The sequence below is a fragment of the Staurois parvus genome, unplaced genomic scaffold (genome assembly GCF_062004578.1).
Source record: "Staurois parvus isolate SC_StPar_1 unplaced genomic scaffold, SC_StPar_1.0 ptg001352l, whole genome shotgun sequence".
Lineage (NCBI taxonomy): Eukaryota > Metazoa > Chordata > Amphibia > Anura > Ranidae > Staurois > Staurois parvus.
Genome location: NW_028319148.1, coordinates 476,087 through 492,891, shown reverse-complemented (window position 1 = coordinate 492,891; position 16,805 = coordinate 476,087). Strand labels below are relative to the sequence as shown.

General features: G+C 38.7%; 1 protein-coding gene across 1 annotated transcript in view; it reads left to right on the top strand.

The window, feature by feature from the left end:
• LOC149436659 (retinal guanylyl cyclase 1-like) overlaps positions 1–13,487 on the top strand; it is a 144,171-nt gene extending 130,684 nt beyond the window's left edge. The window contains exons 18-19 of the mRNA XM_089661576.1: positions 8,108–8,193; positions 10,956–13,487. Of these exons, the coding sequence (XP_089517702.1) occupies positions 8,108–8,193; positions 10,956–11,055 (186 nt within the window). The 3' untranslated portion in view covers positions 11,056–13,487. The remainder of the gene's footprint in view (positions 1–8,107; positions 8,194–10,955) is intronic.
• The last annotated feature ends 3,318 nt before the right edge of the window (positions 13,488–16,805 follow it).

Sequence of the window (16,805 nt, the reverse complement as noted above, 5' to 3'; positions counted from 1 at the left end):
GCAGCTACGGTTGCTTTTTCAAAAAATATACAAAAGAATTCTTCCCCTAGAAAGAACATGGATGAGAATCCAACTTCTAACTATGGGGTGCCCACATACAATAGATTTGGACCTCTAATGGGATCCCCATATAATCATCAATATGAGGGAAAGGTTTTTCCAAGAGGAGGTTTTGTGGGACCGCCATGGAGAGGGGGGAACCAAAGAGGAGTTTACAACCCGAGAGGGAGAGGGGGTCAGTATTACCCAAACAGAGGAGGGAGGGGTGGATGGAAACCACCTCCAAATTATCAGAATTACCAAAATTATCAGGACCCAAACTATCAGGACCCCTATTGGGAAGGAAGAAATACAGGGGATGTAGAGGAGGTAAAAGGAAAAAGGAAAAGGTCAATGTAAATAAAGGAATTTTCAACTTAAGTGATTACATTTTAAAAGAGGAGGAATTGAGGGTCTTAGCATTGGGTCTGAAATATGCACCCGACAAAAAATTAAATAAATTGGAGACTTACATAGATCTTCATAGATTTATCAGAAAATTAAATTTAAAAAAATATTGGAGTAAAAACTCCAAATCTAATGCTATTGATCCTCATAAGGGTGGGAGAATGAGCAATGATGGGAATGAAGGGGTTTATAAGCACACCAATTTGAGGAATAAGTCTGTGTTCAACCCAAAAGTAGGAAATAATTGTTGTATAGATACATTCAAAAAGATGGTGGAATATGATTTGGAGGTATTATCGGTTCCAAATAAGAGGATGAAGCATGATTTAATTAGAGGAATTCAACAATTAGAAAAAAATAATAACATTGTAATAAGATCAGCAGACAAAGGAGGAGGGGTGGTGGTGTTGAATAGGAATGATTATTATGAAGAACTGAATAGATTGGTGGGTGATGAAAATACATATGAGAAATTGAGGGGCAACCCTCTAAAAAGTTACAAGAACAAATTAATGAAACTAGTGAAAAGAGGTGAAAGAGAAGGTTTTTTAAACAAAAAAGAAGCGAGATATTTGGTACCAAAAGCACCTGTTACACCTGTTATATACCAACTACCCAAGATACATAAAAGTTTATTAAAACCCCCTGGAAGACCCATTGTTAATGGGATTGACTCACTTTTTTCAAGACTAGGGGAATATGTGGATGAATTCCTACAACCTCTGGTATCAGGTTTTCCATCTTACCTTAAGGATAGTGGAGATTTGATCTCAGTTTTGAAAAAAATAAGGATTAAAGAGAACTGTGTTTTGGCCAGTGTTGATGTGAATGCACTATACACCAACATTAGACATGAGGATGCTTTAACAGCGGTGAGATGGGCATTGGAGAAAAAATCGGGTTTAAAAGGTGATCAAATTGATTTTTTGCTAGATTGTCTTGACCTAGCAATGTCAAATAACTATTTTTGGCATTCCAACAATTATTATAGGCAGTGCACTGGAGTCGCGATGGGAGCGAAATATGCTCCATCAGTAGCCAACCTTTTTATGAGTATGTGGGAAGATAAAGCTATATTTGGAAAGATGAATGAGAAATTACTACTCTTTAGAAGGTTTATAGATGACATCGTGATAATTTGGAAGGGAACCAGGAATGGTTTAGAGGAGTACATCCGTGGAATGGAGTGTAATCCTTATAACATCACATTCACTAACCATATCGGTATGGAATCTATAGACTTTCTTGATTTAGTCATCTATAGACAGGGGGACTATCTTCACACAAAAACATATTTTAAACAAGTGGATAGGAATGCTTACATCCCAATCCACAGTTGCCACCATAGAAATTGGTTGAGGTCCATTCCTAAAAGCCAATTGATTAGACTCAAGCGGAACTGTGATGACAATAAGATATTTCAAGAGCAAGCAAATATGTTGTTGGAAAGGTTTAGAGAAAAAGGCTATGAAGAAAATATTCTAACAGGTGCAATGGATCAAGTGAGGAGGATTAATAGAGATGAATTATTAATAAATAGAAAGAACAAGAAGAAAGTAGGTGAACTGGCTTTTATCACGGGTTACTCTAATCAACATAAGGTTATTGAAAATATTATAAGAAAACACTGGTCGATTCTGAAGAGGGATGATGTTCTCCATGATTTAATACCTGAGAAACCTTCATTCATTTACAGAAAACCACCCACATTGAGAATGAAGTTAGCAAAAAATATCCCAGATATTCCGAAGAAAAAGGCAACTTTTTTGGATACTGTGGGGTTTTATAAATGTAAAAGGTGTATGGCATGTAGAAATATGAGAGGAGATACTAAGAGGAGATATGATTCGTTTCATTCTTGTTCTACGGGTTCCTCTTATAAAATAAATAATTTTATAACTTGTGACAGTTCCTTTGTTACGTATGTGTTGGAGTGCTCTTGTCATCTGCAATACGTAGGTAGAACGTCTAGGAAATTGTCGGTGAGATTAGGTGAACACATTAGAAATATTAAAAAAGGATATAAACATCACAGTCTTTCCTATCATTTCAGAATGTGTCATAATAGGGATCCATCGTGTTTGAAATTCTGCGGGATTGATCGGATCGTTTCCCATTGGAGGGGGGGAGATATGGTCAAGAGTATCTCGCAGAATGAAACAAAATGGATCTTTCAATTAGGATCTTTGTACCCCAAAGGGTTGAATTCGGACATAGACATTAATTGTTTTTTGTCTAATTGGTAAGAGCATAGACTATTTCCATTAAAAATTCCTCAGGTGTCTTATTAATAGTTTTTTTACACATTGTAATGCTATTGCATTTTTTAAATTTTTTTATTATTTTTGTTATTGGTTTATTTTTATTTTTATTTTTATATTTATTTTTATTTTTAATTTTATTTATATTTTATTTATTTTTTTTTTTATATATATTTTTTATTTTATTTCACATATTATTTTGAGTTTTATTTTTATTTTTATTTTTATTTCATTCATTTTTCATTTTTATTTTTCCTTTTCTTTTTCTTTTTCTTTTTCTTTCTATTTTTATTTTTATTTTTAATTAAAAAATAATTTTTTTATTTTTCATTCATCTTTATTTTATATTTATTTTTATTTTTATATTTATTTTAATTTTATTTTTTATTTTTATTCTTTATTTTTATTTTTATTTTTATTTATATTTGTTTTTATTTTATTTTCATTTTTTATTTATTTTTATTTTTATATTTATTTTTATTTTTATTTTCATTTTTATTTTTATTTTCATTTTTATTTTCATCTTATATTTTATATTTTTTATTTTCATTACATTCATATTTATTTTCATTTTATACTATTTAGTATTCATTGCTCATATATTAAAGAAAGTTTTTTGTAATAGTGAGGCATTGTTTAATACTTTGTTTGTGTTTTTCCCACTGGGGACATGTGGTAATATACATGTCGCTTATGGGAGATAATTTAATAGTGTCAGGAATAACATGAAATAAGATTTCTAATTGTATAGGCATTTACCTCATCTGTAAGGGACTCTCACGTCACGTTACAGGAGGAGTGGTTTGTTTGATCATCCCGGGGAAGAGTATTGACCAATTGAAACGGAGGGGTGGGTCTCTGCTGGGTATATAAGGGAGCTTCAGACAGGAAATGAACGTCTTGAGAACGCCCGATGGGAGGGGCGAAACGCGTTGACGCATTTCCGGTTTGTACTCCGTACGTCTGACGTCACTTCCGGTGAGTGGAGCGCACGCTGAGCGGTGCGTTCCAGCGGCCATCTTTTGGGATCTGTATATGCGGTGTCTCTGTAGAGCTTCTGCTGAAACCTGGAGCTGTGATGTGAGATTCCGTGGGAGGTTGCCTTGCATCTACTGTTTATCTGGAAGAAGCTGATCCTAATAAATATGCCTTTTTAAATTGAATTGAATGTGAGTGACCTTAATCCTTGATTTCACTTATGAATGGTGTCTTACAATATTACACTATCTGAGATTTTTTTCTCCCTGGTCGGATGGTGGAGCCTATGGTGGAGAGGAGGATTCCTATAGAGTGGATACGAAAGAGGGTGTAGGATCCCATAAAATTCCTAAGAGGCGTTTTTTTCACCTTTATCTGGTGAGTGCATTTGATATTGGTTTTCACGGGTGGAAGGTGGAAGTTCCTCTATATTAGAAGAAGAATTTGAAAATATTTTTTCTTTTTTTCTTTTTCTTTTTTGCACCAATATTTTTTGAACTTTGGTTTATTTTGATGGACTTTACCACTGATTAATTTTTCACTTATGTTTGCACTTTGTAATATTGATTTCATGTAAAGGTCTATGTTTGCGCTGTTTTTTCCTTTTTTTTCATTGTTTGTGTTGATCACAGTGCACAGCAGCAGGATAGAACCTGTATTAGAGTGTTTTACTAGGCGCAGGAAGAATTTTTAGTTTTAAACAAGCATTTAACCCTTGCAATATGTTGAGGGGTCCAATGCAAGGGTTGTTTTAGGCACAGCCAGAGTTCAGTTTTAATGTAAACTAGGAGAAGATTTGCCAGGCAAGTCACAGATGTACACTTTGGAAATAGGAATAGGGGAATAGGAAAAACATTAGATATCCAAATATATGCCAATGTCTCAGACATTCTGTTGAAAGGGCAGTATGAACAAAAGCACAATATATGTGTAGCACTACCCCTGAAGGAGCCTCTTGGTAATTTGGGTTCTCTGTTCTGCTCTTCAACTCCAAGAACAACTTTACCCCCTCTGGCACACCTGGTTGAGTGATATTTTCTGCATGCAATTATAGGAACACAAGTGTGGATACCTTTACCGTGACTGTGAATTATTATCAAGAAGTAGATACAAGACCACTTAGTGGTAAAGAGAGAAAAGATTCAGACACAGTCTGCTAAACAACGTGATCTCTAATCTACATTCTGTACCACTAGACTGTCATCAACTCATAAATCAGCAAGATCAGCAATAAGCAGTGCCTATACAAATTAACTGCAATGTGAATATCAATATTATAACTAATCTAGAATACACTCTAGGTCAATAGCTAGGATATGGTGCAATGTCCCCTGAGAGGTACCTCATAGCATAAGCAATAGGTGAAGGTCTCTGTGTAGCAGCTGTAAAGGGACAGTCTTTAGTTTTACCACGCCAGTCGGCTAGCGTTGGGGCCCAGTTATACTATTGGTGCACCTGAGAATAGCCCCAGTCAAGTCTGCAGGCAGCAATAGGGCTAATAGATGGCTGCATGGTCAGTTCCTATAGCAGGACAACAGCTACAGAGCAGCTGCAGCTAGTTTTTCTCTCATTCTCCATTCTTATCCAAACACCTGGCTACATATGGATGCAACTTTGTGGACATGTGACCATAACACCTACTACATGACCAAACTATAGGGACATTCCTCTGAATGAGTGAGTTCAGGTGAAGAATACTTTTAACGCTATAGCATAACAAATATTTTAGACAATTGTATACTTCCAAACGTGTGGTAACAGTGTGGGGAAGGACCTTTTTTGTTGCAGCATGACTGTGCCCCTGTGCACAAAGCCAGTTCCATAAAGACATAGTTTGATGTGAAGGAACTCAGATGACCTTATCAGAGCCCTGACCTCAATCATACTAAATACCATTACCATGAATTGGAACAGTAGTCCTTTTTATCCAACATCACCACCTAACCCAATAAATCTTTGGCTCAATGGGCACAAATTTGTACAGACACATCCCCAAAGCTTGTAGAAAGTCTTCTCAGAAGCGTGGAGTATGTTAAAGCTGCAAAACGAGGTAGGATGTGGGGCAACACCATAATGTCCATAGTTTTGAAATGAGAAGTCCAAGAAGCTTAAACAGGTGTCATGATTGGATGTTCACAAATTTGCAGCCACATATAGACTTGTAACCCATTGAAATGTTATTACTTGCAGTACATTAAGATGGACATTAGATGGCAGTGGCCTGCCATTAAGGGTCACTCACATGGACAGAACAGCCCTTTGGAACTTGTATGCTGAATAGCAGGACTCAGCTGGTGAGCAGGGCAGTCAAGGACTATACTTCCCAAGAAAGGTAGCGTGTGGGCGGGGAAATATAAATATCAAAGCCCAGGAGATTGGCCTGGGGGAAAGAGAAGGATGTGAGCTTACGGCTGAAGTGCTGAACTAGGCCACGGAGCCAGGATTGGAGAGAGAGAGGAAGAGCGGAAAGAGCCTACCGACCACACGGTCGGCCACACTGTGCAGCAGGCAAATCTGACAGCAAGAGACTAGACGGGATGCTGAGTCTGAACCAGCAATTCTGTGGACTGACCCTGTCTGCAGGAAAAGATGGACCACTACAATCTGCCAGACTACTTTGTCCGGGTGAGAGAGACCCATGCACCCACTAACCAAGTGAATACTGACAGTTTGCCACCTCAACTATCTACCTGCACATAGATGTGAAAATTACATCTATTAGCCTCAGTTTGTGGCCTAGTTCTCCCAGCCGCCATCGTTGGGATACATCTGCATTACAGTTTATCGTACAAGCTGACCGCAGGGCATACAGTTGCAGGTTAGGATACAGCAGTGCCAACTGGAACAACAAGTTTCCCCTTTTCAACAAAGCAGGATTCCTACTACTGTTCATTTTGCCTTGATATTCAGAGGTAGCTGTCTTTGTCCATAGACACTATTGCCAATTGTTGCTATTCATTACTTCAAGCCCACCCTATGTTTAATGCTTTAAAGGGGACCCCACACTAATTCACTACCACCAAGAGGAAAAGTGTAAATTTCCCCTTTTCCCTCACTATCTTTGTATTGCCATCCAGAGGAACTATATTCCACACCTCAACTCAACTTCATACCAACTGGGCCCCAACAAGTGTGCAGAAGACACTGTAGTGCTCTTAAAGGGACATTGCTCAATTCCAAATGAGAATTCTCTTTGCTTCACATCTAATCCTTGTCATCTAGTTCTGGGGACTCACAGTGAGCTTATCTGCTCTTGATAGTTGTTTCTGCTCACTGGGGATTCAGCACTCCCCTCAGATTGGAGGCAGTGGATTATTTCTGAAAGCAGGCCTGCTAACAGTTATTGTTGCTTTACTGTGAATGTTGTTACTTTTGCTCATAATTGCCTAGAGTGATTATAGTTGCTGCATATATCAGTGTCATTTTGTTCTTTTTGACCAAGTTACCTTTAATTCCATTATAAACGTCATATTGGTTTATACTAACTTGTGTGTGAGTCCATTTTATAGTCGTGATTTCTTTTGGTCACAAGAGCACGGTGGTGTCAGCAGAGGTTGGGCTTTCAGCAAGAGGTCCAGATTGACAGGGAACCCAAAAGTTACTAAGCGACCCTTAAGGGGGTAGTGCTATAGACTCAATTTACAAAGTTTTATATATTGGTAGTAGTCTTTATTTCCTCTAATTTTCACATATTGAATTTGGCTGACAAATAACTTTCTGTAATTTTGACATCTTATCAGGGGCAAACTGACAACTCATGGGACCCCTGGGCAATATGGGATCATGGGACCCCTGTGTGCTTGACCAAACTCAAAAAAGCCTTTGAAAAAGTTACCAGGGTCATCTCATGGGGCCCCCTACTGACCCCGGGCCCTCGGGCAGTGCCCGAGTTTCCAAATGGTCATTCCGCCCCTGCATCTTATAGACTTAGCTGAAAATAACTGTCACTTTTTAAAGTAAAAAACCTTTATCCTATTGTTTAACTTTGTGAGTTGAGCCTATAGCGTATTATATTCCAAGTTTGCAAATAGCACACAGAACAGGTTTCAAAGATGTTTGAGGATAATTGGGGAAGCAAAGCTTAATGGGGGTAAACTTCTCCAAACAATCCTGCGTCACCTACAGATCTCCATTATGTTAGCACCTCTGAGTCTTTTGCTTATATCATTAAATAAAGGCGCTGTAGTGTGCTAGTGCTGCTGTAAAATTCTGGTAAGAAGAAATTTTACATTTGGAGGCCTGGAGTGTGGATGATTTTCCTATGCTACGGTTGACAGGTGTGGATGATCCAACAAAGCTTACATTGGATTATAAATCTGAGACTTATATATGAAGCTCTGAAGCTCGGATATCTTGTGTTCAGCTTTATACCTATATGTCCATTTATACTATATTCTGAGAAGTGGCTTTTTCATTTATAGGGTAAAGGTGTGGAGGCCACTTATTGGTTGGTAGGAAGAGAAGGATTCAATAAACCTTTACCAACACCGCCAGACGTTGTACCAGGGTGAGTACACCACTAGATTTGTTTAATTTGTAATATTTGTCAAAGATAAAAGACAACTTTTCAGTATCTTTACATGCCTGCACGAATGTATTCTTGACATGTCACACATATTTAGCAACAGTATCTTTTTAAATGTTCCACCTTTTTCATTAAAGAGCAGATCAAGCCAGGTGATTTTGTCTAGGCTGAGATGAACATCATCAGTCTTCTGTTGGCAGGAGGAAGCATTTCAAAAGTGTATTTTCTCTTTGCCCTGGTTCACATTGAATCCGACTTTTAAGCACTGAAACGGAACCGGACCCCGACTGCACTTGGGTATTTCCGTTAGACTCCCGCTTCCCTATCTGAACACAGATCCACGGACACCACCGCTGACCAAGACTAGAGACCACCAGTCTGTCTCAACACGGAACTCTTTATTTTAAACTCAAACAGGCTTTTTATACAATACACACTGAGACTGATCACATGATCATACAATACACACTGAGACTGATCACATGATCATACAATACACACTGAGACTGATCACATGATCATACAATACACACTGAGACTGATCACATGATCATACAATACACACTGAGACTGATCACATGATCATATGTAAACGCAACTATATACAGAAATAGACTTAACACTCTAAACAGTAAGGTAATTAGGTTAGCTAGCTGGGTGATCAAAACAAAAGGTGAATGGGAATTCACACCTAGACAATGGTTGGATGAATTAGGATCTCACCAAAGAGCAGATGGTCTGGCTCCTTCAATTCACATGTCTAGTTCAGAATCAACAACCAGGAATAGTCTTCATATAGCTGATAAATATTACTGTCACATCTGAAGTCATTCCAACCGCATTCTCAGCGTCCATTAGTCACCCTGTACCCCTAAGAGACACAGGGTGACTTACACATAAGAGGGATATGGGGAGCTGAGACAGGGGTCTCCCCACCCCTCCAAAGGGGGCTGTGTTCCATGGGCCGCCCACCCAAAGTGACTCCCGTCACAAGCACTACTTCAGCACGATTTCAAAGCCACTGATCTGTGCGACTTGCCGACTTCATGCACAGATGTCAATGTAAGTTACACATGGAATTGCAAAAAATAGTGCAGGAACCTTTTTCAAAGTTGGTGCAACTCAGAGTTGCACCGATTTGAACATTTCCAAATCGGGTGTGTATTGTCATGTGACTTTGATCTGTCACGTAACATAACAAGTCACACCGGTGTTAACTGGTGGTTTATGGCTCATTCACGCTAGTGGTTGAGGGCAGGTAAAACCACATGGTCGAGATGTGTTTGTATAACTCCCCATCTGCCCCTTTAGCTGCAGAAGCAGTGACCAGGGGTGTATACATGCCACAGCCAGGATGCTTGCTTCACGGCCATTCAAGTCAATGTTGCTGCTGCGCAAGCGCGCTGCAACATTGTGCAATGCATGTGATTCAAGGATTAAAGCAGGTGGTGAGGAGGGCAATATAATGCCTGCTCGCTGCCTGCCAAATGCTGAAGAGTGTTCATAGAACAAGGCTCTTGAGAGACTTAAGCAGGTGTGAATGAGCCCCTATTGATAAGACTGCAAAGTTGTAATGTTGTAGCAATCAGATAACACCTAGTATGCACTTAGAAAAATACAAGGTTGTGACGGGAGTGACTTTTGGGGGTGGGGGGACCTCTGTATCATCTCCCCAAATTCTTATGTTTAAGTGACCCTGTGCCTGTTAGGGTACAGGGTGTGTAAATGTGAATATCCCAGTCTTGTGTATAGTGTGTGTTCCTTTGTTCTCGGCCATATGGCTGTCCATTGTTTGTTTGCCATGTACTACCCCCCATTGTGCTGTGTCTTCCTGTCCAGCCAACTATTATGGGATGCATGTGTCCCTGTATTGTCCCTGCCATGTGGTTGCCTATTGTTCTATGTCATGTGCTTCATCCCATTGTTCTGTGTCGTGGTTGGATGGGGAGGGGTGATGAGGTGTTTCCTGCAGCCTCCCACTGATGGGGCGGGCTGATGATGTGTTTCCTGTCCCTGGTTGTCTTTCCCCGCCCTCTGTATAACACATGTTGTTTGTGTACAATAAAAGTGGTTGGCTTCCTGTATTAAGAAGAGCTGGGTGTTGTCTATTTCCTGGGGGATTTCAAGGGTGGGGTCCGTGGATGGTGTTCGGACAGGGGAAGCTGCGGTATAACGGAAAAACTCAGTGCGGTCTGGGTTCCGGTTCCGTTACAAAGGTGATCTCTGAAAGGCGTCCTCTGGGTTCACTTTGCAACAGGACAGCCACACGGTGTAGGTTCCAGAAGACAGTGAGGTTCATTGCAAAAGTGGCTGTTACTACAGTAATTCTCTGCTGCTGCAAAGATTGGCCAGGTATGGAAAATGCATACTTACATTGTCCCAAGCTGGACCAATGTAACTATGCAAAGCAAAAGCTATACCTGGAACTCAGCCCCCCATGGCCTCATGTACCAGTGGTTACTTGGCACATTATATAACCATATGTTTTATAGATTTGACCATGTTTAGTATGGCTGAAGCTAGTAGATTGTCAGAATTGTTGCCAAAGTCAAAAATCTGGACCAAGTGTAGGATGTTCTGTTATGGCACCTGACAGATGAGGCGATCATAAGACCCAGCTTTCCTGAATGGGTGTTCTTTGACATTTCCCCAATGTACAACTTCAATCCTACATGGTGATGTTCAATCTTTTTCATCCTGGGACACTATTTATATCAAAGGTATTCTATTTTTTTATTACGTAGGGCCAGCAACCATGGAATCAGTCTTGCTGAGATTCCCGAGAAGAGAAGAATGAAGCTTGAGAAGGAGAGGGACATAGTCGAAAAGCAGAAACTGAAATGAACCATGACTAACAGATGCCCACCATGATCCATATGGAACCTTAGAGTTCTGGAGAGGCTTTTGGACACCTTTTGCAGATTTGTTTCTGGTATTTTCTGTGGAAGCCTCCAGATATGTTTTCCTTGTCTCTGATATTTAAAGACATCATTCAATGCAATGTGTAAATCCAAAGATGACTGTCAAGATACAGATAGTAAACTATGCTAGAAAATACTGCATCTTTTGTTTTTCTAATTGCTTTCAGATGACTATCTGTTCACAATTTTAGATTTTCCAGCTCTTGCTGGTTGGCCTGGAACAGACTTCGAGCTTGTGTGTTGATAATCATTTCTTGAAAAGAGTTTTGAGCCTAAATAAGTCCCAAGTTGGCCAACTGATTGAGTTTACAAAGAATATGGGATAGAATTTTTAAAATTGGAAATGATGAAACTAAAATTTGTTTCTACTGATGTCAAGTGTGGAAGACTTTGTTGAAGAAGGACACCAGTTAAAAAGTGAATAAATCATTGGAGGAAACTAAAGGTTTTTCTGAGTGTCCAAAAGGTCCATCAAGATGTGTTGAACTTCTCTTCTAAAACTTCTGTCTTTATGATGAAACTTGAGCTGGATCAGATTTTTCACCCGTGTGTTGATTTTACTCAGATGAAGATCGTTTTAAATCCTAATTTCCAGATTATTGACCTTGTAAAGCTTATGAAGCAGGTGTCAATTCCATGTGCTTTTAAGATGGATGACCCTAAAAGTTCCTTCCAATGCTGTCAGTTGGAGACTTAGTAGAAGGTTGTTGAATAACGCTAGAAATCCAGCTCAAATATCCACAACATCCGTAGTTTTGTGTTGAACTTCAATCTTTCTAATTTACTTTCACCAATCAATCATTCTCTTTTAATTTTCTTCATCTTGAGAGGTTTTTCCTTTCTGTGGACCAGCTAGTGGTTCTGAAGATACAAGGTCATTTATTAAGGTTCAACTGGATGGACATGTGTCTTTATCAACCTATTTAGTTATTTAATATCCAATATCTTCATGTTTAGTTATCATCCAAAATCCTAATAGATAAAAAAAACCTCCAGGTAATGGATGTATTCATTTAAAAAGATAATAAATGTATTTTTAAATGCAACTAATGTAAGTACCCGAATCTATTTTGGTATCTGCCTCTTGCATTTTTTTGTATGATAGCACAGAGACTGGGGGAGGGAGTGACAACCCTAAAACCCAATCTGGTGTGCAGCATTCAATGATTTAGCTAAATGCAGAATGGCCAGATAAAAGAGCTCATCAGTTTGCTGCTGTCCCTTTATTAGCCAAATACAGATGGGGAAGGGGAAGTAACCTGTATATCTTAAAGTGACTCTGTCACTTTTTAAAATATCAAAATGAAAGTCCTCACTACAAAATAAATGGGTCATACTTACCCCTACTGCCCCCCACTTTGACAATACCTGTTTTCAGGAGCTCCGCTAGCTAAAACATCTTCAGACTCAATTCCAATTCTGGGTATGTTAGATATCTAGTTGAAGGAAGGAACCACAGCACCCCCAAAGAGAAAGTCTAACACTTCCAGTGTGTCCGTTTTCGAAGATAATTCAGCCAGTGGGGGATCTGATGGCAACAGATATTGGGGTGTAGACACCAGTGGTGGGCTCAGGAAGCAGGATTTTTAGGCATTAAGGAGTTTAGCTTGAAGTTATCAGGGGACACGAATGTGCAATTTGTATGCAAAAATGTTAATGTGCGTTTTTGGGTCTATTTTGCAACTGAAACAACAGATTTTGGTTTTGCATGACTGTGCCACCAAATAGCAACTGTCTGACTTTTAATTCTGTTGTGTCACAACGGCGACCATTTTTTTCTAGACAAACCATTTAACATCAGAATTGCAGCAAAACTTAGAAATGCTTAGGAAAACTCTTCATAAACACACAGAAATGTTCATTTTGGTATTAGTTAACCAGGGGCAGACTGACAACTCATGGGGCCCCTGGGCAAGTGGGGATCATGGGGCCCCTGTGTCCTTGCCCACACTCAAAGCACACCGAAAAAAGCCTATAAAAGGTACCAGTGGCATTTCATGGGGCCCCCTACTGACCCCGGGCCCTCGGGCAGTGCCCGAGTGCTCAAATGGCCAGTCCGCCCCTGCAGTTAACTTATTACATACAGAAGATAAATCTGTCTGTAAGAAGATAAATGCCCCTCATTGTTATCTTCGCCCATCCAAAGCCATCATGCATCATTTGTATAACCAAAAACCTTTTAATGCGAATGCTTGAGTTGATCTTCTTGCTTTTAATTAAGAAAAAAACCCTTAATTTTCTTTTCTAGGTTTTGCTCTAATTATGCTGTGTTGCCCAGGATGTGTAAAACAATTGTAATGGCAACATTGTGTATGTATCCTTGTAAATAAAAGCAAAATATGGTAAAAGTTTAAATGTTATATTTCTCTTCAGAGATAATCTAAAAAGCCAAAGTACCATAGGCAAGGATTGAATACAAAAGGACTGGAGCCCAAAGGCTGAAAAAACCCATTGTATGACACCGAGTGTCTCCAAAGAGGTGCTTATCACTAGCCTTTATATTTATGCCTCATATGTATACAGGAGCGGACTGACAACTCATGGGGCCCCCGGGCAATAGGGGATCATGGGGCCCCTGTGTCCTTGCCCAAACTCAAAAAAGCCTATGAAAAAGTTACCAGGGGCATCTCATGGGGCCCCCTACTGACCCCGGGCACTCGGGCAGTGCCCAAGTTTCCAAATGGTCAGTCAGCCCTTGTATGTATGTATATATATATATATATATATATATATATATATATATATATATACTGTATTGCTGTATATATTGCTTACGTCTTTAAAATGGTGCAAAACTACAGTACCCTAAATCATGTGTAACAGCCCATTCAAACCAACTGAAAAGTGTTATGTCATGAATAACCACGTGAGCTCTGGAAGGTTTTACCCCCTTCATGACCAGGCCATTTCTTCCTATTTAGCACTATGCTAATTTAACTGGTAATTGTGCGGTCATGCAGTGCTGTACCCAAGCTAAATCTATATAATTTTTTTCACACAAATCAAGCTTTCTTTTGGTGGTATTTGATCACCATTAGATTGTGTTGCGATATAAAAGAAAAAAAATTGAAAATTTTGGAAACAAAACAATATTTTTACTTTCTGCTATGAAACATATTCAATGAAAAAAAATCTGTTTTCTTCATAAATTTTGGCCAAAATGTACTATGCTATATGACTTTATATTGATTGGTTTGCCTGAAAGTTAAAGCATCTACAAACTATGGTATGTATATTGGAATTTTTTTATACTACTAATGGTGGTGATCAATGACTTATAATAGGACAGCCATAGTGCAGCAGGCAATCTGACACTAACTGATGCGGGGGGGGGGGAACTGACTAACTGCCACTGACATCACCAGTGACACTAATACAGTGATCAGTGGAATACTATACACTGTCACTGTACTATGACACTGGTGGGAAGAGGTTAACATTTATGTTGATCAAACGGTTAAATGTGTGCCTAAAAATCAGGGGTATATTTACCACAAGGCAAACAAGGCACTTGCCTAGGGCGGCATTTTTCAGGGGGGCAGCACCTCCCCCCAGAAGAAGGGATGAAAGAAGGGACACGTGCTCCATGGGAACCAAGTGGGATCTGAGAGAGGCTGCAGGCTGCTTAATGGTGTATGTAGAGCCTGACTCACATTCCCGGGGATGACAAGGTAGGGGGGGGGTTGGTGTTGGTCAGTGTCTGTGGGGATGATTTTTATGTTGCCTAGGGCAGCACAAAACCTAAATACACCAATGCTAACAATGTCTAATGTCTGTAATGTGTGCTACTTGTACTAACAAATCTCTTTGTTTCTTATCCCTGGTTTGCAGAGATAACAAAAAGAGAGATCATTCTCTCTGTACAGAGCCCTGTGTTGATTGTCAACACAGAGCTCTGGGCTGTGATTAGACACATCCAATCAGCATGTCCGGGTCATGAACCATTGGCCAGGACTTTCTGACAGACTTCCACTGTGTGCAATCACAGTGGATGTTGGTGGGGGCGGGGTTGAAGGCTGGGGGATGCACATCCTAAATCAAGCAGCAGTCAGTGACATAACAGTAGGTCACTTTGCCTGCACAGGCTGCCCATCTACAGTGAATTACAGGTAGGCTGTCCTTAATCACTTCCTGTCCGTCCCATATACATAAACGGCCTGATGGGAGCAGTGCAGGAGTGGGTGGCCATGTCTGTGTGCGCTCCCTGCGGACACAGCGGAACACCAATCGCTGTATGGGACCTCTGTGTGAGGTCCCGATCATGTGATCACTGATTTGCCTATCAGTGATCACATGAATAATAGTAAGCAAGATGTCACTTCCTGGCATCATTGCTTACTACTAGTGAAATCTGTTAATGATCACATGGTACAAGGCTATTCACAAAAGGCTTTGTACCATGGGAAAAGCTGTGATCTTCAAAAAAAAATCTTCATCACCCCCCACAAGTAATACAGTGTCACCATGGTGACACTGTACTGCTAGGGTGACAGTATGTAAAAAAAAACACACAAAAAAAATATAAAAAAAATAAAAAATAAAAATGTTTAAATTATAATTTTTGGTTATAAACTAATTTGGGTTATTTATTTTTTTTTTACCAAAAAGATAGCTGAATACATTTTGGCCAAGATTTATGAAGAAAGATTATTTGCAAAATGTTATAAGAAAAACACTTTTTTTTCAAAATGTTTGGACTTTTTCATTTATATAGCAAAAAAATTAAAATCTCAGTGGTGAATAAATACCACCAAAATAAAGTTTTATCTGTCTCAAACAAATGCTAAAAAATGCATATGGGTGCAGTGTTGCATGACCGCTCAGTTGTCATTCAGAGTGTGATAGTGCTGAAAGCTGAAAATTGGCCTGGACAGGAAGGGCGGGAAAGTGCCCGGACATGAAGTGGTTAAGCGGATAATACGTGCATTGCAGCAATTCCTTTTTTAACTTTATTTAAAGTTAACAAAACTCATTTTAAAGTGTATTTGAAGTCAAATAGTAACTAATCCAAAACTTACTTCCACCTCCACTCTAAACCTATTTTAACTACCCTGTAAAGGAAAGATTATTAATATTATACAGGATTTATATATTATTATTATTATTATACAGGATTTATATATTATTATTATACAGGATTTATATATTATTATTATTATTATACAGGATTTATATATTATTATTATTATTATTATACAAGATTTATATATTATTATTATACAGGATTTATATATTATTATTATTATACAGGATTTGTATATTATTATTATTATACAGGATTTATATATTAATATTATACAGGATTTATATATTATTATTATTATTATACAGGATTTATATATATTATTATACAGGATTTATATATTATTATTATTATACAGGATTTATATAGCGCCAACAGTTTGCTCAACGCTTTACAATATACTGTAGTGGACAAAAAGCGTTATTAGCCTGTTACAGACTAATCTGGAGGTGAGCGCACATGTTATACTCATTAAGGAAGTCACCTGGAATTATTGATTTGATTTGAATCACTGGGAAAAGTCACATATATTTTTCATAGAATACTGATTAATTTTTATATTTTTTTTGTATGATGAGCACGGGATGACATTTTGATTTCACATGATTTACTGTTTTTCACTAGTTTATTATTATTGATTTTTTTTATAT